The sequence below is a fragment of the Somniosus microcephalus genome, chromosome 22 (genome assembly GCF_052327205.1).
Source record: "Somniosus microcephalus isolate GS21.2 chromosome 22, FLI_Smic_1.0, whole genome shotgun sequence".
Taxonomy (NCBI): Eukaryota; Metazoa; Chordata; class Chondrichthyes; order Squaliformes; family Somniosidae; genus Somniosus; species Somniosus microcephalus.
In genome coordinates this window covers 13,073,606-13,097,001 of record NC_141008.1, presented here as the reverse complement: position 1 = coordinate 13,097,001, position 23,396 = coordinate 13,073,606, and the positions used below count along the sequence as shown (strand labels likewise).

At 43.4% G+C, this 23,396-nt stretch overlaps 1 protein-coding gene across 2 annotated transcripts in view; it reads left to right on the top strand.

The window, feature by feature from the left end:
- Positions 1–23,396, top strand: part of ube2g1a (ubiquitin-conjugating enzyme E2G 1a (UBC7 homolog, yeast)) — a 90,707-nt gene that overhangs the window by 38,475 nt on the left and 28,836 nt on the right. For both annotated transcript variants that reach the window (XM_085964194.1, XM_085964193.1), the window contains exon 2: positions 20,739–20,841. In XM_085964194.1, coding sequence (XP_085820320.1) covers positions 20,739–20,841 — 103 coding nt within the window. The remainder of the gene's footprint in view (positions 1–20,738; positions 20,842–23,396) is intronic.

The following is a 23,396-nucleotide window of genomic DNA, read 5'->3' as shown; positions in this document are numbered from 1 at the left end:
AGGCCAACATGCCATTTGCCTTGCTTATTGCTTGCTGTACCTGCATTCTCGGTTTGTGTTTGTTGCACGAGGGCACCCAGTTTTCTCTGAACACCAACATTTGAAGGTTTCTTGCCATTTAAAACATTTTCTATTCTTCCTACTGAAGTGAATAACCTCATTTCCCTAATTATATTCCATCTGCACCTTACTGCCCACTCACTTAGAGTCTGCAAAGGGATATAGATAGACTATGTTCACAAAGCTTACTGCCCCACCTAGCTTTGTATCGTCGGCAAACTTGGATACATTACACTCGGTCCCTTCATCTAGGTCATTAATATAGATTGTAAATAGCTGAGGCCCCAACACTGATCCTTGCAGCACCCCACTAGTTACAGCCTGCCAACCTGAAAAAGATCCGTTTATCCCTACTCTGTTTTCTGTCTGTTAACCAATCCTCTAGCCATGCTACTATATTACCCCCAACCCCATGAGCCCTGAGCTTGTGTAATAACCTTTTTATGTGGCACCTTTATTGAATGCCTTTTGGAAATCCAAATATACTACAGCCACTGGTTCCCCTTTATCTACCCTGCTAGTTACAACCTCAAAACTCTAATAAATTTGTCAAACATGATTTCTCTTTCATAAAACCATGTTGACTACCTAATCATGTTATGATTTTTCTAAGTGCCACTTCCTTAACAATGGATTCCAGCATTTTCCTGACTGATGTCAGGCTAACTGGCCTGTAGTTCCCTGTTTTCTTTCCCTCTCTTGAATAGTGGTGTTACATTTGCGACCTTCCAATCCACTGCGACCGTTTTAGAATCAAGTGAATTTTGGAATCTTAGAACCCTAGGATGTAGGCTGTCGGGTCCAGGACTTGTTGGTTTTTAGTCCCATTAGTATCTCTAGTACTTTTTCTCTAATTACATTAAGTTCCTCCCCCTCATTAGACCCTTTGTTCCCCACTATTTTTGGTATATTTGTGTCTACTACTATGAAGATAGATACAAAATATTTGTTTAATGTTTCTGCCATTTCCTTATTCCCTATAATAATTTCTCCTGTCTCGGCCTCCAAGGGACCAACATTTACTTTTGCTGCTCTCTCCCTTTTTACATACTTGTAGAAGCTCTTACAATCTGCTTTTATATTTCTTGCTAGTTTTTTCTCATTCTATTTTTTCCCCTTATCAAGTTTTTGGTCATCCTTTGCTGGTTTCTGAAACTCCCATTCCTCAGGCTTACTACTATTCTTCACAACCTTTTATAAGCTGCTTCTTTCAATCTAATGCTATCCTGAGCTTCTTTAGTTAGCCACGGATGGATCACTTTTCCTGTGGAGGTTTTGTTTCTTGATGGAATGTATTTTTGAGAATTATGAAATAAGATGCTAGCCACTGCTTATCTGCTGCCATACTGTTTAATCGATTTTTCCAATCTGCCCCTCGTACCTATGTGTAATTGGCTTTATTTAAGTTTAAGACTCTAGTTTCAGACTTGGGCAAGTCACTCTTAGAATTTTGCATTAAGTTTATCATTAGGATCACTCTGCCCCAGAGGATCCTTTACTATGAAATTGCTAATTAACCCCATCTCATTCCACACTAAGATCTAAAATAGCCTGTTCCCTGGTTGGTTCCATGACGTATTGTTCTAGGAAACTGTCCCGAATGCATTCCATGAACTCATCCTCCAGACTACCTTTGCCAATTTGGTTTGTCCAGTCTATAGGAAGATTAAAGTCCCCCATGATTATTGCTTTACCTTTGTTGCAAGCTCCTACTATTTCTTGATTAATATTCTGTCCAATGGTATCGCTACTGTTAGGGGGCCTATATACTACTCCCACCAGTGTTTTCTGCCCCTTGTTATTGCTTATCTCCACCCATACTGATTCTACTTCCTAATCTTCTGAGCTAAGTTCCTCTTTACTGTCCTTATGTCATCCTTTATTATCAGGGCTACTCCCCCTCCTTTTCCATTCTGCCTGTCTTTCGAAACGCCAAGTACCCTGGAACATTTAATTCCCAACCTTAGCCACCTTGCAACTATGTCTCTGTAATGGTTATTAGATCCAACGCATTTATCTCTTGTGCCACTAGTTTGTCTATCTTGTTACGAATGCTTTGTGCATTCAAAAAGCCTTTAATTAAAAATGTTTTGCCATTGTTCCCTGCTTTAACATTATTCTCTGCTGCACTGCTACTGTTAAACTCGGTCCCTCTTCCTGTGTCACTGCTTATTTTTACCCAAATTGCTACACTGCTCTATTGCCTTGACCTTTCTCCTAGATTTCTAAATTTCTCCTCACCTGACCCCTTTTTTAGTTTTTAAGCCTTATCTACAGCCCTAGTTATTCGATTTTACTAGGACGCTGGTCTCGGCCCGGTTTAAGTGGAGCCTGTCCTGACAGAACAGCTCCCTCTTTCCCCAGTACTGGCGCCAGTGCCTCATGAATTGAAACCTCCTCTTCCCACACCACGCTGAGCCAAGCATTTAATTCTCCGATCTGCTTGACCCTATGCCAATTTGTGTGTGGCTCAGGTAGTAATCCAGCAATTATTACCCTTGAGGCTCTGCTTATTAATTTTGACCCTAGCTCCTCAAACTCCCTCAGCAGAACCTCATTTGTAGTTCTACCTATGTCGTTGGTTCCTACATGGGCCACAACAACTGGATCCTCCCCCTCCCACTGAAAGTTCTTCTCCAGCTGCAAGGAAATATCCTTAACTCTGGAACCAGGCAGGCAACACTGCCTTCGTGATGCTTCGCAGCTGCAGGGATCAGCTAGTGTATGCTGTACCATGCTTTCAAAGTTGGAAGAGTTGATGGTTCATTTTTGTTTTTGTGCAAAACAAAATTTGGAAAGTTTGAATTCAGATAATTTTGAAATTGGTGCTGGGGTTTGGGACATTTGTGGAATTGAGGGGGTGCTGGGCTTTGGGAGCACTTTTACAGGTGCTGTGGCAGGTGGGAAGGGTGGGGGGGGGTGGAAGTACAGCACTGGCTGCAATTTGGTACAGAAACATTGTAGGGGTCTGGATTTTGGGAGCACTAGGATGGGGAAAACATCCAGGATAATGCTGGGCCCCCAAGAACTGGCCCATGTTTGGGCACTAATGGACCAGAATGGAGTGCAGTTGAGGTACTGTGCTGGAACATGCTGTAGTATTGGGAAGCAGGTGAGACACCACAGAGAAAGCAGTTTGGAAAAAACTGAAGATGGAATCTCCTTGAGGGGTTAAGATCTAACTTCACTGGAGCAATTATGCTGAAAGTCTGCAGCAAAATACTTTAAATTTTTATCCTACCTTATCTTTGCATACTGAAGCAACATGTTCATCCTTGGTACTTTTGGGTGATATTTATCTAATTCAGGATTTTTGAAATCGCTTCACCAAAACCCCTCCACCTGTTGTGTGCCACCTAGTTAAGAATCCTGGTACTAATACAACCTTCCCTGCTGAAGCGGTGGTTGGAATCAAAATGAAGGAAGGGACCTCGGCAGCAGAAATAAAGACTTCCACAAATATAATTTGGCAATGAGGGCCAAGGCAATGATTGAAGTTCGGGCCCAGTACTCTAATTTAACTCCACGTCCTTGCACAGGAGTAGGCTTCTGAATGTCTTCCAGGGACTTCATCTCGTATAAAGCAGCTTTGATTTTAATGGTATTTCCTGGTACTTCTCTGTTTGAAGCTACATGCTGCCTTGCCCGCTGTGATTGTAGCTGCCCTGAGTGATGTTGGAAGACATGGGGTCAGCTTTCACATACAGACATCTCGCTCTCCCCCTTAACCATCTCTCCACTCCTACACTGTCTGCCAATCTTGGATAAGCTGCAATTCCCTCCAGCTAAATTTGGGAAGGCTATACTTTCTCTGCTTTGTACCCATGCAGTCATAGTTTCAAGTGATCTTGGATTCAAAGTTACATAGTTGCTACGTGTAGATTAACAGAAGGCAGCCAAGAATAGGTCTGGAGGAGAAGCCATTGCTGGAGATCTTTAATTCATTCTCTGGATGTGGGTGTCGCTGGGAATGGGTTAGAGTGGAACCAAACGAAGGTCATTCCACCAAACTGAACAGCGGTGGTGGAGGAGGGATGGTGTAGTACAGGAAACTTTGGTTTATCTGGCGGTTAACTGTCCGGAATGCTCGAGCCACTGGCAAAAATCAGGAGCCGTTTCGTTAGGTTTTTTTTTTCGTTGCTTTTTTTTCACCAGTCAGGCTCTCCAAGGTCTCGCTGAAGCTGTTGCTAAGCTACAGAGATGCTTGCAAGGTACGGCCGACTGTTTAGAAGCTAAGCAACAGGGTTTGTTGCCAGATACGGAGCTCAAAATCTCCGTATGTTTCAGCATTAGCGCTGGTTTGTCCGGCAGTTTTGATGGGACGGCAACAGCTCGGTGCCGGATAGCGCACAGTTTCCTGTAAACTGAGGTTGCTGACTCGTTAAGGAGGGATATTGTTGTATGACATTGGTTAGGACTGTTTCAGTGCTTTGGGACGGACAAAAACCTGATTTGAAAAGATTCAAATGGTGTTATGGATGCAGTTGCTCATGGTCTAATCCAAGGACTTGATATCCAGCCAAAAAATCTAAAGTGAGACGAACACTCATGCCATCTAGTTGATGGTATATCTTGCCCTTCAGCAACAAAGTCTGGAGAAACCTGACTCAGGCAATCAATCCAGCTCCGGGGGACACTGGCTGTCTACAACTCAATCCGATCCCTTCATTGTACAAATTTCAATCATGTTTTGTAAGTTTGTGCTTCAGTAATTTCTTGGAGGTTAAGTAATCGAGAGCTACAAGATTTGGTGGCATTAGAGAACTAACAAAGTTGCTATCTCCAGTTTCTTCAAGGCTAGTATTGGTCAGAAAGCTACTGTGTTGGACAAAGTAGGAGTGGAAACAACATTTATGTCTAAAGGCCCTGTTATTTCATGGCAAAGTGGAGGGGGAAGAAATGTTCAGGACAAAAAAAACCCAAGTTCCTCTGTTCCAAGAAAATTTTCATGTAGAAGTTCCAATAAAGTCTTCCCAAAAGACCTTGTCCATGTGTCAACAACAAGGCTGCAAATATTTACTGAAGGGTAGTCCAGCTAGCATTGGCATAGTGGAGATTTATGATCGCAGGAAATCTCTCCCTCTCTCTTTTCCCCCCCCCCCCCCCCCCCGGAAAGTTATCTGGCTTGTAGAAGGGTCATAATTAGTTTGGAGACTGTAGTTTACCCTGGAGCTCCTGTGATTCAAATTTAAACTGAACTTGGAGCAGCGATTTGGACAATGTGGCCTGAAAATGGTGCCCTTTTGTTCCAGGGCCACCTTCCATTGTTTCCAGCATTGCATTATAGGATAATGCTGCGAGCATTAGTGATTACTGACTTGGAATTTTTTGCTATAGGAGTTGAGGTTGTTGAGCTATGGGATATTCTGATTTTTTTATTGTAGTTAACACTAATCTGTAAAATAGTCTGGTTACAATGGGGGGGGGGGCAATAGTAATATTGAAGCACTTTACATTTATTGTCCATTATACCAAAAACTCACAGTAAAGATCAGATCTGTAGGATGAGTCTCCTCCTGCCCCTTTATACCACCAGTTTAATTATTGCCTTTAACTTGCTGCTGCCATAGGTTCCTACCCCAAACCTGAGTTGCACAATGTGAAGGAGGTGGAATTTTGAGGTAAGGGAGCCAAAACTGGAGTTGCATAGAAGGCCATTTGAACTGCTGTGCCAGTGCTAGCTGTTAATTGGAGCTGATCCCTTTTATATCCTATATTGCCACATTAGTCCCTGCTTCAATAACCACTTGTAGTAAAGCATTATACTTCTCTGCACCTGCCTACTTTGCTAGCATGTCTGTCTTCCTGCAAGCTCTTTCATTTTTGCCATGGTGGCTGATTTGATAGTCAGCGAACTTTTTGATATTCCTCTTGTGCACCTGATCAAATTGTGCATCCCTTTTGATTTTTAGTCTTTATTCCAGTTGGCTCTCTGAGCAGCCTCTGTCATTCTGATAAATTGCACATTTTGGCAGGGGGCCCAATCCTGACTATATTGTGCAGTAAGCATGTTCCTCCCTAACTGCCAAGACCACTTCCCTAAGCAAGTCCTAACTCTCCGTGATCCAGTGACTGTTGGCACTATTTACTAATGTGGAATTGCTTGAGAGTTGGAACAGAGACCCTAGTTTCACTGAATTGACGAGCCCTCCAATAGTTCCTGAGTAGTTGAAAAATTAACTTGCTCTAACTGTCCGACTTGGGCTGTAAAATGTGAATTGTTTAGGGTTATGCATTAAAGCTAACGGTTAAGCTGCCTCATGAAAGGTAGGTTGTGCGCACCAAATGTATTGGCCCATGCCTTTTGTCAGTTTATCCTGTGCACACGTAACTGAGGTAAAACTAGCCCCCATAATTTCCTGGTTCATCCTTTCCTTTTCTGAACAGGGTGTAACTTTCAGCACACTTCCAGTTCTTTGCCAGAATGTTAGTTTCCTAGGATTTAATTTTTTAAAACTTAGTTAGTGCCACTATCTGTTTTCCAACTTCCTGTCACAGAAATCACAGAAACCTCACAGTACAGATAGAGGCCATTTCGGCCCATCGAGCCTGTACCGACACATATCCCTCCCAATCCCCGGAACCCCTACACCAACACATATCCCACCCTATCCCCGTAACCCCACGTATTTAATCCCCCTAACACTAAGGGTCAATTTTTATCATAGCCAATCAACCTAACCTGCACATCTTTGGACTGTGGGAGGAAACCCACAGTCCAAAGTTCTTGGATGCATAATCACTCAATATTTATCTCCAGTTTTGGCCCTTCAACCTCTTGTACACCTACGGTCCCTTCACTTTACTAGGTAAAAACTAAGCTGAAGTACTTGTGGGATTGCCTCACTCAAGTAAAAGATTTCCCCTGACTACTTTTACTAATGTAGTGGCCCCCTTGCTATTCCCTCATAGACGCCCCTCATCCTTCATAATCTCTTTGTTTCCCTTTTTATTATCCCCCCCTCCCCCATTGCATTTTCATTTTTTGCCCATGGAACCCTTTAATCCAGGCCAGAATGCATGTAACCTGTACTGGAGTATGTCCCACTGCTAGTCAGCTGTTCTGATCTGCCATTTTTTGTGACCAGTTAATTTGGGCTAGGTCTTTCCTTTCTACTGAAATTAGCCAGCTCGGATTTGAGATTTTTTCCTTTTTTGTCCAGCTGAAATGTATGCTGCGGGTTGGAACTCTTCCCATTTCAAGCACCCAGCATCCACAAGCTGATGTAAATCTCCGATTCTGCCCAATACCTCAGCCCTCACTGCAAAAGAGCACCCCCTACTGCACCAGCCATTTTGTCCTTTTTGTGGTAACTAGTTAATGGTGGATTAAGTTAGTGCTGCAGATGCTAAAGGGCATGGGGTGGGGGTGCAAATTATGTCAAATAATTGCAGACTGACTTTCACCCCATCAGTCTGGGCTAAACTTGAACCCAGGTGGAGGCCAGTGCCTAGTATTGAACTAGATGCAAGTCTCGGGTTTGAGGGGCAAGTCAGCAACATTCTAACAAATTAATTCACCATTTTCAATCAGTCTTTGCATCTTTTAACCTGCCAAAAGAATTTGCTCGAGATGTCTCACTATTGCAATCAGTATTTGTGAATTACAGATTCAAATATGGCGGGTTAAAGATCCCAAGACTTTGATTGAATGAATGTTGTGAATTAATTTTTGTTTCTGGATGTTCCTGACTTGCCCCTTGAACCCCAGAGACTTGCATCTAGTTCAATACATTAGCAGTCTTGATTGAAGCCCAGACACAATTCTGGAGCAGGTCCATATCTGGTAGTCAAAACACACTCCTTTATTTCATAGGCTTAATACTCCAGTACAGGAAAGACTAGTGTTGAAAGCTTCACCAACCATTTTGTCTTTTTTTTTTTTAATCCTCTTCCCTCCATTCTCTCTCTTCTCTTTTCCCCCCCCCCCCCCCCCGAAAAAGTTCTTGTCATCAGGTTGCAACTCCACCCATGTCTGGTTCCAGCAATGGAATTTCGGATGTCAAAATTTAGCCCCTGCATCCTCATTGACCGTGTGAATGTAGCGGCTGAATACTTTATTGGGTGGGTATCTGTATAGACCTATTATGATCAAACTAACTAATCTTGGATTTCTAGATCCAGCACATTCTTGGCAACACATGTAACCCAGAAACCCCACAGTGCAGATAGAGGCCATTTCGGCCCATCGAGCCTGCACCGACACATCCCACCCGATCCCCGTAACCCCTACACCAACACATATCCCACCCTATCCCCGTAACCCCACGTATTTAATCCCCCTAACACTAAGGGTCAATTTATCATAGCCAATCAACCTAACCCGCACATCTTTGGACTGTGGGAGGAAACCGGAGCACCCGGAGGAAACCCACGCAAACACGGGGAGAATGTCTGTGTGGAGTTTGCACAGTCACCTGAGGCCGGATTCGAACCCGGGTCCCTGGCGCTGTGAGGCAACAGTGCTAACCCACTATGCCACTGGTCCAGTAAACTCCATGGTGACCATTGCCCATTATTATTTGCAGTGTATTTAAGTAAACTTGTCCCTGTTGGCTGATGCTGTGGATTCCTGTCTAACAAAGGCCACTCCTTTCTTTTATGTGATGTGGAGACATGAACCATGATAAACTGGTTAAAATTTGAGTTGAGGAAGTTCAGCTCTCAAAAAAATCAAATGTCTAACATACTAGTAGGTTTTAATGACTATAACTCCTTCCTGAGTCTTGCACTGACTTGATGGTCTTGTATTGGTGTTAGTCTTGCACTGTCCTCCCAGCTTTTTCACATGACCTATTGAGTTAAACCTTGCAAGTGACTGACTGAACCTGAGCTGTCATTTGAAATGGGGTGCTTACATTTGACAAGTTCTGGCAGTGACCCTATCTTGCTGGTTTATGTAGGGGCTTATTTAAAGCATGGTGCTTTCTCCTGTCTAAAAGCTGAGTTCCCACCCCAACATTTTGTGCAAGTTGAGGTTTTCCTGTCCTGGATTATTCACACCCTTTGGCAGAACATGCAGTCCTCAGGAAGTATAAACTCATTTTGACCTGTTTGAAATGTTCCAACATTTATAGTTGTACTCTTCTCAATCTGGACCACCATCTGTAGTTTTCTGGTGGTGGTGTAGGTAGGGAGAGGAGTTTGTTTTTAAAAAGGATGGAAAATAAATGACGAGCTGGGAGAACCAGTGGATGTGGTGTATTTGGACTTTCAGAAGGCTTTCGATAAGGTTCCGCATAAGACATTAGCGTGTAAAGTTAAAGCATATGGGATTAGGGGTAAGGTACTGTCTTGGATAGAGAACTGGTTGGCAGACAGGAAGCAAAGAGTTAGAATAAACGAGTCTTTTTCCGAGTGGCAGGCAGTGGTTAGTGGGGTACCGCAGGGATCGGTACTAGGACCCCAGCTATTCACTATATAAATGATCTAGACGAGGGAACAAGATGTAATATCTCCAAGTTTGCAGACGACACAAAGCTGGGTGGGCATGTGTGCTGAGAGGAGGATGCCAAGAAACTCCAGTACGATTTGGACAGGTTGGGTGATTGGGTAGATGCATGGCAAATGCAGTATAATGTGTATATATGCGCGGTTATCCACTTCGGTGGCAAAAACAGGAAGACCGATTATTATCTGAACGGCAATAGATTGGGAAAAGGGGAAGTGCAACGAGACCTGGGTGTCCTTGTGCACCAGTCGCTGAAGGTAAGCATGCAGGTGCAGCAAGCGGTTAAGAAGGCAAATGGTATGTTGGCCTTCATAGTGAGAGGATTTGAGTACAGGAGCAGGGATGTCTTGCTGCAGTTGTACAGGGCCTTGGTGAGACCATACCTCGAGTATTGTGTGCACTTTTGGTCGCCTTATCTGAGGAAGGATGTTCTTGCCATGGAGAGAGTGCAGCGAAGATTCACCAGACTGATACCTGGGATGGCAGGAATGACGTATGAGGAGAGATTGGGTCGATTAGGCTTATATTTGCTAGAGTTTAGAAGAATGAGGGGATCTCATCGAAACTTGTAAAATTCTAACAGGATTAGACAGACTAGATGCAGGAAGGATGTTGCCGATGGCGGGGGAGTCCAGAACCAGGGGTCACAGTCTAAGGATAAGGGGTAAGCCATTTAGGACTGAGAGGAGGAGGAGGAATTTCTTCACCCAGAGAGTGGTGAACCTGTGGAATTCTCTGCCACACGGGGCAGTTGAGGCCAATTCATTAAATATATTCAAGAAGGAGTTGGATATATTTCTTGAGGCTAAAGGGATCAAGGGATATGGGGAGAAAGCGGGGACAGGGTACTGAATTTGGATGATCAGCCATGATCTCATTAAATGGCGGAGCAGGCTCGAGGGGCCAAATGGCCTCCTACTCTTTCTTCTAGAAACATAGAAGATAAGAAATAGGAGCAGGAGTTGCCATTCGGCCCCTCGAGCCTGCTCAGTCATTCAATAAGATCATGGCTGATCTTCTACCTCATCTCTACTTTCCTGCACTATCCCCATATCCCTTGATTCCCTTAATATTCAAAAATCTATCGACCTGGCAGTTGCAGCTTTCAGTTGCCCTCCATACAAGCCAGCCCATTGTGCTGCCTTGATTTCCTGCAATGGAGGCTGTCGTTACTGCTGTGAAACGAGTGTTCTCACTCTCGGTGCAATCAACTCTAACAGTTTTTTCCTGGCTGTTTTTTAATCAATGTTAATGGTGAAAAGAGACATGGACCCCTGGTGAGTTTGATTGTGTTTATGCTATTTCTTGCATCCTCGAGCTTAAAACTATTTGTCATACAGCAGGTATGGGGTTTTGCCCATATTTTCTCCTTTGTGATGCTTTCTGCCATGCAGTAGCACTAGCTGGGAATGGTGCAGAGACTGGGATGTGTGCTGGCCAGTCAGCAGAACACTAATTGGCTGGAGGGAGGGCCGGGGTTCCTGGTGGATCGGCTGCAGGGAGGGCCGGGGTTCCTGGTGGATCGGCTGCAGGGGAGGGCAGGGGTTCCTGGTGGATCGGCTGCAGGGAGGGCAGGGGTTCCTGGTGGATCGGCTGGAGGGAGGGCCGGGGTTCCTGGTGGATCGGCTGCAGGGGAGGGCAGGGGTTCCTGGTGGATCGGCTGCAGGGAGGGCAGGGGTTCCTGGTGGATCGGCTGGAGGGAGGGCCGGGGTTCCTGGTGGATCGGCTGCAGGGAGGGCAGGGGGTTCCTGATTGAGAAAAACATTTACGGTGGGCTGTCCAATAGTCTGGCAAAAACTGAGTTTGAGATGGGCAGTTCAGTGCTCTAACTTCTGACCATCTGTTTGGTTTTGAGTAGCACTCCCTTGTTGAGCTGATTTGTACTGTTAAATGGCAAACCTATTCCTGAGTTTTGGTAATGAATTTGTTTACTTGGCATTGAATACATGTACAAATGATCTGCGGCTGTCTTCAATGTTTTAGATCTCCGTCTATTGCCACAGTGGACTGGTATTGGGTGGTGCCAAGTTCTGGCTAGCTTATTCTTTTCTAATCTCTAACAATTCATTTTTGTGCAGAAGGGAATGAATATTATACAGATACCTGCAGTTGGTGCTGGTGTGTATGTATTGTGTAATGCACAACCACAGGACTCATCTGCATGGAGCACAGATGCTAGAGGCAAAATTCAAATATCTGGCCTCTGTTGTACTCATGCCCAGGATAGACCGAACAGATGTTTTGGTTTCACTGGGGTGGTGGTGGAATTACAAACGAGGAAGTTTTGCTCTTTGCCATCTTAGCCAGGAGTATTTTTGTACCCACCCTGGTGGGTGTAATGTAATCTGTACAGACCTTTGTTGCCTGCGCTAGTTGCTTAAGTACAGATTTCAGTATTGAGTCAAGGACACCTGGCAGTGAAACTGTGGAATTTAACTGGACTTGTGAATGTGTTTTCAAGTCCGTGCATGCTTACTGCCATGTACTTGAATTTTCCTTTTTCTCTCTCTCTCTCCCCTGTGTGCCAACCCCCCCCCCCCCCCCCACCATATGGAGCTGCCTGATTGAATCCTTCCCTCTTTTTAAGCTGCACCCCACTTTCTCAACATTGTGGCTTGATGGGAGACTGGCTGTATTGCCAACTATTCTGCTTCACAAACCGCTTCCACATGCCAACTACATTGAGGTACACCAGTGACTGGTTTTCAATATTGATAACTTATATTCTGCAATTTAACTTTCAGGGTCCTGCTCTTTTAAAAGCCTTTAATATGAACTGCTAAATACTGTATTGTGCTCTTGGCCTGCCAGACAGCAGTAACTATAATCCATAGGTGGTTACTAATCATGAGCCTGAATGGAGTGTTTGGTTGGTGCTTGACTGTGGAACTACTGCAGCTTAGCCAAATGTTGTCTCTACTCCAGATCAGTAACTTTCAGCAGGAGTTACTGGCTATTGATCAGGGCCTCTCGAAGCCAGCTGCAAATCCACCGCTAACCTGCCTGAGACTGGTCACTCTGCGCATGCCAGAGATTTTTTTGACTTGGCTAGGTACTTGATGTGCATGCACGTCAATCTCCACTGTCAGTCTCCATCAAACCAAGATCTCTGTAAATAGAATTTACCTGATCATGGAATGTATTATTGCCTCAAACCCCATTGGAGGCTTGTACTTTTAAGTGTATGTTGGCAGGTGTTGAGGCTTGTGGGATCCCAGTGTGTATGGGTACTACTAGAGTTTAATGAGCACTGAGACGGAGTACCAGTAAATATCCTGCTGTGTTTAGCTATACAGTGATGTGGAAGAGTTATCCAGAGCTGAGCCTTTGGGTGGTTAGACATTTCATGAATCAGCCAGCCTGTCTGTCTGACTAGCATCCAGATACTGTGGCCCTCCCTAACTCGAGTAGTATCTTCCTGAGTCTGGCAGAGTGGCTTTACTTCCATTCCAATCTGCTAGTGGCAAGCATGTCCTCTTGAAGCCAACTTGACCCCAAAGAGATTCTACTTGCTTCCTACCATATCTCCACAATGTCTGTCTGGAAAGAGGTGAAGTGCAATTTTCCAGCAGGAGTGGAATATTACTTGCATCCCAATCACTACAGGGACATGCAAACTGGCTCCACGATAAAGGAGCAGAACTTCAGCAGCAACTTTCTCAACTTAATTAAGGTAGTCATGAACCCTGGATATAGCAGTGTACATGTAAACCAGTCTCTAGTATAATGCTGATCTGCTTTTAATGTGACTGAAGGACCTGATCAAGATGTGTACCAAGTTCTAGGTACATTGATGTACAGGAAACTCTCGTTTTAAACGGCACCTAAATATCCAGAATTCTCTGAGCGGCAAAATTCATACTCCGAAAACAACACCTCAATAACCGGCAATGTTGCCGAGTCCGAGTCTCCCGCGGTGGCCGAGTTAGTCAGTGGGGGTAGTTCTCCAAACTGCCACTACTCGGCTTCTTGGCGCTGTCGGAAGTCCGAGCACCTCAATAACAGGAGTCTGACTCTCCCGCGCTGCCGGTAGTCTCTTCCGATCTGCTATTTTTCCGTTTACTGTAAGTTTTGTTTTACTGTTAAGTAATTAGAGTTATGGATTACCCTCAACTGGCAGTACTGTACTTAATCAAGCATCTTCCACCATCCATTTAACACAACATTCTGTAGGTGAGCACCCAATTACTGTATACTGCACATTGCTTGATTTTTTTATTTTTTGTTAAAAATGGCCTCGGTAGATAACCCTCTCCATCATCCGGAATTTTTAATCAACTGGCACCATCCCTGTCCCGTCGGTGCCGGATACCACAGAGTTTGCCGTATTGGGTATTAAGTCTGTACCAGGCTTGCTCAATACTTGGACTTCATTTAATTCTCTGTTGCTGCTTGCTTCTGATAATGACTCTGATTAAACTGGTTTGGTAGCGTAGTCTGTAATAGTTTGATGGGACTAATAATTGATCTCTGCTCTGACTGGGTGCACAGTGGCAATCCTACCTATAAATCTAGGTGTTTTTTTTTCCACCCAGTGCATTATCTCCAATTAGACAGTTCATGAAATGTGCAGGCTTGGCTTTGTGTTGGGCATGTGAAATGGTATCTTCCCTCCCTCTTGTGACACATTTACCTCCCTGTTTTTTATCTTGGATCTTGTGCATGGGCCAAAGGATTCCTTTCAACTGAGACTGACTGCATACACCAGTAATTGAACCGAGGCTGTCTGAACTCAGCTGCTGCATGTGGTGTTTACAACAAAAATTGAGCAATTTGTATGGAAAATGAAGACCATCTGTATAACTTGCATGTGAATTGAAGTTAATAGGATGAAGAATTTGCAGTAATAATCAACTGACTGTATAATAGCCTTGGTTTAGAATGATCATGCTTTATGTATAATAGCCTTGGTTTAGAATGATCATGCTTTATGTATAATAGCCTTGGTTTAGAATGATCGTGCTTTAGTTTATGCTGCAGTGCATTATGATGGCTCAACATTTCTCTCCCTCTGCTGGAGAAACTGCTGCATTTATGCTGCAGCACTGGGAGGAAAAGTTTGCTATAGTGACTTCTTTAAATGTGTATATGTATCTCTAACTGTAAAATGATTGGACTTTCTGCCTTTTTGAGATTCCAAGTCAAGTCTGTGGACTTGGCTAGGTATAGTGACGAAGCAGGAGTGACTGCTTTTCTCCTGCAAGAAAGATCTTGTATTTATATACTGTCTTCCATGACCTATGTCCCCAAGTGCTTTAGCCAATGCAATACTTTTTAAAGTGTAGTCACTGTTGAAATGTAGGAAACACAGTAGCCAATTTGTGCACAGTAAGCTCCCACAAACAGCAATGATATAAACTACCAGAATTTTTTTAGTGATGTTGATTGAGGGATAAATATTGGCCAGCACACTGGATAACTCCCCTGCTCTCTTTCAAAATAGTGTCATGGGACCTTTTATGTCCACCTGAGTCTCATCCAAAAGACAGCACCTCTGACAGTGCAGCCCTCTCACAGTACTGCACTGAAGTTTACGTATGCTCGCCCAAATACAGGTATGTGGGCAGGCGTACTGTTCCCTGATAAACCACCTGCTTTTTTTCCCCCCTCTCTTCCTTCTCTCTTCCTCCTCCCCCCCCCCCCCCCCCCCCCCCCCCAAGCAGAGTATGCCTCCCCAAGTGACGATACCTGGCCCAGATGCACCATAGTCAGTTGGGAAAGGAAATGGCCAGAAGATGCAAGTATAAATGTATAACTGCCTACATGTGACCGTTTCAGTAAGCTTGCTGTATAGCATCAGTGGGCAAGCTACTTTCATGACTGACTCGCTCTGCGCCTCTTACTGATGCTGAGACAGGTTGCAGGTATAAAATGTAAGATGCGATTGTTCCCTCCCTAAATGTCATTGAGTTACTTTTTCAATTTTGATCTACTTGTCCCCATTTGGATTTTCCAGTATTTGCTTAGGATGCAAGTGCTATATTTTTTCTTTTCCTCAACCTTTTATTTGTGATTTGAATATAAATTTCTCCTTTATTATCACACTGGGTTTGTGGCAAGAGAAGTTTTCCCCATTACCGGGTGGTCATTGTGATTCAGGCCTGAATGTCTGGAATCAATGTTCCCATGGCAACATCCACAAAAGAATCCCAAGCAACACCGACTCTTTAAATGTCTTAGACCATATGAAAAGTAAGTGATTTTTTTTTTTAAATTCTCTTCAGCAGCTCATGCCTCCATTTGTAAAAAAAATTTCTACCTGGCTCACTGAATGCTCAGACATGGAAAGAGAAGAAAGAACTTGCATTTATATAGCGCCTTTCACAACCTCGGCATCCCAAAGCGCTTTACAGCCATGAAGTGCTTTTCGAAGTCTAGTCACTGGCAATGTAGGAAACACAGCCGCTAATTTGCACGCAGCAAGATCCCATACACCATGTGATAATGACCAGAGTGATGTTGGTTGAGGGATAACTATTAGCCAGGACACCAGGGATAATTCCCCCAGCTCTTATTCAACTAGTGCTATAGGAACTTTTACATCCACTTGAGGGCAAATCCTTAGTTAACATCTTATCTGAAAGATAGCGCCTCAGTACTGCACTAAACTGTCAGCCTAGATTATGTGCCCGTCGTTGGAGTGGGATTTGAACCCACTGCCCTCTGACTCGGCGTGCTACCCACTGACCACGGCAGACACATCATTTTATAGAGAAGTTTCAGTCCTATTCTGAAATATGATGTTGGTGCCTGCAATTGACAGACTTGTTGGGGGGTGGAGTGAAGAGTGTTGGAAGAATTTTGGATGACTTGATTAGTTTGCTGTTTTACCACAAATTTGCACTAATTATTACAATTTGCATAGCAGCCAAAATCAGCTGGCTAGAATTTGCATTGACTTTAAATTTGTGTATGTCAATCAACAACAAACTGTTCAGGAGGCAGAGGAACAATGAAATTATCAAGCAACATAAAACAAAATAGTAAAATATTTTATAGGCACAGCAACAATAAAAAAGGACGGTTGGGATGGGAATGGGGCCATTGAGATAGTCAGGCTAATACCACAGGCAGCGATAGAAATGGACATGACATTGGATGAGAAGTACATTTAAAATAAAGGGATATATTAAATAAATTAATGGATAAAACCCCTGGTCCAGATGAACTACATCCATGCACTTTAAAAGAATCTAGGGAAGGCATAGCAGAGGCATTACTATCCATCTTTAATAATTAATTAGAAAAAGAAAGTGCCAGAGGACTGGCGGATAGCTAATGTATACCAATATTTAAGAAGGGGGATAGAACATGTCCAGGGAATTATAGACCAGTCAGCTTAACATTGGTGGTAGGAAAAATAATGGAATCCCTACTAAAGGAGAAAATAGAAGAACATCTAGAAACCAAAAATATAATAATGACTAGTCAACATGGATTTAAAAGGGAAAGTCTTGCTTGACCAGCCATTTTTGAAGAGGTAACAGGACAATGGTAATGCAGTAGTTGTAATTTATCTGGATTTTCAAAAAGGCCTTTGATAAGGTACCCATATTAGTCTGATGAACAAGGTCAGAGAATGTGGAGTCAGGGGACAAGTAGCAGAATGGATAGCTAGCTGGCTTCAGGACAGAAAGCAGAGAGTAGGTAAAGGGTAGCTATTCACAGTGACAGAATGTGGGTAGTGGTGTTCCACAAAGATCAGTGCTGGGACCACTGCTGGTCACAATTTATATTAACCATTTAGACTTTAATCAAAAACACAATTTCTGAATGACACCAATTTTTTTGGGGGGGGGGGGGAGAATAGTCAATACTGAGGAGGACTGCAACAAGTTAGAGGACATTAATAAACTTGCAGAATGGGCATATAAATTAAGTTCAGCACCGACTAAATGAGGTTTTACATTTTGATAGGTCACTTATCACTTGGAGGGTGCAAATCTAGGTGGGGTAGATGAACAAAGGGATCTAGGAGTACAAATACACATCACCAAGTTGCAACACAGGTTAGCAAGGCCATAAAGGCAAACTATGCATTAGTGTTTATTTCTAGAGGGATAGAATTGAAAAGTAGAGAAGTTACGCTAAACCTGTATCGAACCTTGGTTAGACCACACTTGGAGTACTGTGTGCAGTTCTGGTTGCCATATTATAAAAAGGATAGAGGCACTGGAGAGGGTGCAGAGAAGATTTACAAGGATGATACCAGAAATGCGAGGGTATACATATCAGGAAAGGGTGAACAGGCTGGGTCTTTTTTTTTTCCAAAAGAAAGCTGAGGGGTGACCTAATGGAGGTCTTTAAAATAATGAAAAATGTTGATAGTGGATACAGAGAATGTTTCCATTTGTGGAAAGAGCATAACCTGGAGACCATCGATATAAGATGGTCAAGAAATCCAATCGGGAATTCAGAGAAACTTCTTTACCCAGAGAGTGGTGAGAATGTGGAACTCACTACCACAGGGAGTGGTTGAAGCGAATAGTATAGATGGATTTAAGGGGAGGCTGGACAAGCATCTGAGGGAGAAGGGAGTCGAGGGTTCTGCTGATAGGGTTAGATGAGGAAAGACTGGAGGAGGCTCGAGTGGAGCATAAACACTGGCATTGACTGGGCCGAATGGACTGTTTCTGTGTCGTATATCCTATGTTGTGGTTCATTACTTGTGAAACTCATAGTACAGCACCTGATGTGACTATCAAAGACTGGACCAATGTACCACCCTGCCAAAGTGTTAACAGAAATTTGCATTACACATTTGTGACCAATATCTGAAATACAAGGGACATGAGTTTGTAAGTTTATCATAATTACATTACATGCATATGCACTCTGCTGCAAAAATACCTTTTTACTGATGAGCAATACTATATCTGGAGTGGGGCAGTTTTTAGCAACAATAGAGATGTTTGTTTTACTCAACTGTTTGACTTGCTTTAGAATAACTTGCCACTTTCACAGATACAGAAAATAATCTGGCTGAAGTATAGGCTGACATGAGACAGTTTTGCTGCACTGAAAGTATGCCATTGCCAGCCAAGTGTTGCATTAAAATTAGAAGTTTAATCTGTCAGCACAACTTGCAAAACTTGTACTGTACCCCTCTTGCTTAAATGCTTTTCCCAAAGGGCCCTCATTGAATGTTCTTCAGCAATAAGACAACCGGATGCACTATAGACGCTATCTTCGACCAGGCCTCTGAACTCTGCTGTACAAGCCCCATTGGCATTGACTGGAGACAATGGCACCAGAGCAGAGAGAAACTCGCTTTCTCTCCAATTGAAGGAATCTAGTCACAATTTGAAAGCTATGGAAACTCTTAGAATAACATTAAGGTTAACTTTTTTTGAGCACATTGGGCAAGTAGCCTAGTTTTCTCTTTGGCTGAATTTGCTGGCAAAGTATGCATTGGGTGGAGATCCTCCAGTAAATCTGTTGATCAGTCACTAAAATTAACATTGAAAATGTTCCTAGTTATTAAGGATGATCTCAATTTTCCACTGCAATCTCTTGAATGTTTACAGTTGCTAATCAACCTATTTTGGGGAGGCTGAACAGACTACGTACCTCTATTACTCGTAAATAACAAAATTCTAACTCTGTAGCTTCAGTGATGGTGCGGAATACCTACAGTGCAAATTAGCTTGTGGTGGGTGAAAGTAAGTTGTATTGCTGCACAGATCACAAGTTTGTCAACTTGAAAGTGTTTTTCACAGTAACAACTTCCAGTTCTTGTCTTAATTGACCAAGTTAACAACATTTACTAACTCTATTGAGTGCCCTGCTCAATGTTATGCTCTCCTCCCATTGCAGCAACAACATATAGCAGTTAAGATATTATTCTTCCCTATTCTGCATATGATCTTTATGCTGATGAGCACTGAGCTGTGGTGAGATCCATCCTTGTGAAGAGGCATCTATCTTCCCACATGCTTTGGTACTTAATAACAGGAGAATGCACTTGAATGCCAACGCACCAAACTAGGCACTGGGGGCTGTTAGACATGTTTAATGCACAAGACTGGTAAGTTGCAACCTGAGCATCTTGCTGTACCACCTAGTATGTGGATGAAGAAAATGACTGCCAAGCCGTATGAGAAGACTGTAGGGAAGCCAAATAGAATTTCAGGTTGTACTTCAGTACCATCCAGTATCCAACCAAGAGTACTATTCTTGCTACATAAGACTTTGGTATGCTTGCACTAGGGTAGTGTCCTGTTTTGCTCCCTGCACATGAAGGCTGTCTAGGTTCTGGAGAAGGTGCAGAGGAGTGACCAGAATGATCAAAGTCCCAATGCTGTGCATCAGGAAAGGCTTTGAGTTGATTTACTTTAGAGAAATACAGGCTTGGAGGGGGCATGATTGAAGTTTTCAAGTGAAGGGATTGGATACAGTATGGTTGGAAGAGGTTGTGCAGGATTAACGATGAATGGATATGCATCTACAATCTGTAGGCAGTGTTGGTTTCATCTAACCTAACTCTGTATTTTACATGCATTCTCTCTGGTCTTAACACCCATATTCAGCTGGGACTGTACCAATCCCAGTTTGATGATCTCGGCCTGTATTCCCCAGTAAATAGCTATCTTTTGGAACAAGTTAATATCCCTTGAACAAGCTGCTGAAGTGTAGTGGGTATGGATTTGCTGCAGGGAACTTGACGAGCAGACATTTTCAGTTAGAGGATAAATTGTTATTTAGCTGGGGTTTTGAGGAGTTATGAGCTCATCTCCTAGAGCCCATTTTGGAGTCTGGTATTTCCCAGATTTTTTTTCCTACATTTGCCTGAACATGTTCCCCACCCCCAGGAATTTGTGGTTGGAAATGAGTCAGTGGTTGCAGAATGTCTATCTGGTTTTGGGGGGGTGGGGGGGGCTGATGGTTTGTTCCCCATCCTTTATTGTATGCTACATTTGGGGGTAAGGGTGTAGTGGAAACTGCAATTCATGCTACCCTTGTGACTAAAATACATATTTACAAACTAGTGTTTCTTAACTCTGCAACTTTAAAATAACAGTACAGAAGAACACTGGTTTCCAACAATATTGTACGTATGTTTTCATGAACAGCCTTTGACCTTGTATATTAGATTAATACAGTGCTGTCTGCAGGGCTTGCCCAGTAAGTGATGATGTGGCTTTTTTTTGGAACAATAATCTGTCCCTGTTGTATGGAAGATTGAACTTGCTAGAAATGTAACCTTTGTCCATATTTCTCATTCTAGAGCTGAACAAGAATCCTGTTGATGGTTTTTCAGCGGGCTTGATCGATGACAATGATCTATACAGATGGGAAGTACTTATCATAGGCCCTCCTGACACACTATAGTAAGTATTGCACCTATGGCCTATTTTGGGGTGGGTGATTGGTTTGCTTCATCTCGCAGGATTCTTGCTATGCAGTGAATACAATTGTCTGCAATACTGAGGTATGCTGATAACATGTTCCCATTCTTGTCCGGTTGATGGGAGGAAGCTATACTATTGCCTAAAACGTTATACACTAGATTAAAACCTGGACTGTTTTGCTGTGGGTTCTTGTCAGTCATAACGACACAGAAGGATGCCATTCGGCCCATCGAGTCCGTGCCGGCTCTCTGTAGAGCAATCCGGTCAGTTCCATTCCCCCGCTCTATCCCCGTAGCCCTGCAAGTTTATTTTCCCTCAAGTGCCTATCCAGTCTCCCCTTGAAAACATTGAGTGTCTCCACTTCCACCATTTCCGTCGGCAGCAAGTTCCAGGTCCTCGCCACTTGCTGTGTTTTAAAAAATAAAAAATAAAAAATTTCTTCCTCACATCCTCCCTATATCTCTTCCCAAAACCTTAAATTTGTGTCCCCTAGTCCTTGTACCATCAACTAGTGGAAATAGCCTATCCAAACCTGTCAATCTTGTACACCTCTATCAAATCACCCCTCGACCTCCTTTGCTCTAATGAAAACAAATCCAGCTTCTCCAACCTGTCCTTGTAGCTAAGATCCTCCATCCCTGGAACTATTTTGGTAAATCTCCTCTGCACCCTAAAGGGCCTTCATCCTTCCTAAAATGTGGTGACCCAAACTGGACACACTGCTCCAGTTGTGGCCTAACCAGTGCTTTATAAAGGTTCAGCATAACTTCTCTACTTTTGTACTCAATACCTCTATTTATTTATGAAGCCCAAGATCCCATATACTTTTCTAACCACTCTCTGTCCCCACCACCTTCAGGGACCTCTGTCCCTGCACACTCAAACTGCCATTAAGTGTATATTGCCTCTCCCTGTTCCTTCTGCCACAATGCATCCTCACGCTTCTCTCTCATTCCATCTGCCACTTGTCTGCCCATTATGCTAGCCTTTCTATGTCCTGTTGCAGTCGATTGGTATCATCCTCCCTGTTTGCCACACCCCCAAGTTTGGTGTCGTCAAAACAACCATTTACCACAACTCACTGTTTTCTATCCTTAAGCCAATTCCTTATCCAAGCTGCCACTGACCCACCTATTCCGTGAGTCTCAATTTTGTTAACCAGCCTTCTAGGTGGTACTTTGTCAAATGTCTTCCTAAAATCCATGTAGACAACTTCCATTGCATTCCCTTCATCAATCTTCCGTTACTTCATCAAAAAATTCAATTTGATTAGTCAAACAAGATCTGCCTTTTACAAATCTGTGTTGGCTCTCCTTAATTAGCTTAAACCTCTCCAAGTGCCTGTTAATTTTTTCCCTGATTATAGTTTCTAAAACTTTACCCACCACTGTTAGTGACCTGTAGTTACTAGGATTGTCCTTGCACACTTTCTCGAACAATGGTGTCACATTTGCCACTTTCCAATCCTCTGGCACCTCCCCCGCATCTAGGGAAGATTGGAAAATTGTCAAGCCCTTCCGCTATCTCCTCCCCCAATTCCCTTTGCAACCTGGGATGCAAGCCATCTGGACCAGGTGACTTATCCACTCTAAGCATATCCTGCCTTTCTAGTACATCCTGTACCAATTTTCACCCCTTCCATTGCTTCTTTTCCACTTCTACCAATGTTTTATCAGCATCCGCCTCCTTGGTAAACACCGATACAAAGTGCTCAGAGTACTCTAGCCTTGCGCCTGTAAGCATATATCACCACCTTTGTCTCTAATAGGCCCCACCCTGCCTCTTTCTACCCGCTTACTGTTTACAATGCCGGTGGGTTCCCTTTTATGTTAACTACCATTCTACACTCATTCTCTCTTTGCCAATCTTATTTTCATCTTCACATCCCTCAACTATTGTATTTGGTCTGGTTCTCCCTTGAAGAATTCACCTGACATGCATCATATACCTTTTTTTGTTTTGTCATCTGCTCTATCTCCTTTGTCATCCAAGGAGCCCTTGCTTTGGTTCCCTTACCCTTCCCTGTACTTGGAACATCTCCTCCTTAAAGATCACCCATTGTTCTGTTAGTTTTTCCTCAGTCTTTGGTTCTATTTTACCCTGGCAAAATCCTTATGCATCCCATTGAAGTTAGCCCCATTCCAGTTTAGAAGCTCCACTCTAGATTGTTCCTTGCTCCTCTCCATTGCTAATCTAAATCTTATACGATGATCACTCGTACCCGAGTGTTCTCCCACAGACACTTGGTCGACCTGGTCCACCTCATTCCCCAGCACCAGATCCAGCAATGCCTCCTTCCTATACTGAATCCACCTGGGATTGAACCGGGGACCTTTTGCATGTAAAGCGAACGTGATCACCACTACACTGGAAACTGCTGGCAGATGGGATTTGAGCTCCAGCTGTGCTGATTTTAGTCCAGGCACCAGACCACTGGTAACATCACCACCACACCTCTATGGAAGAATATTGAATGGCTAATTTGAAATGTGCTTTTCTGGTTTTACGAAGCTGTTCCCAATTAGAATTGTCCC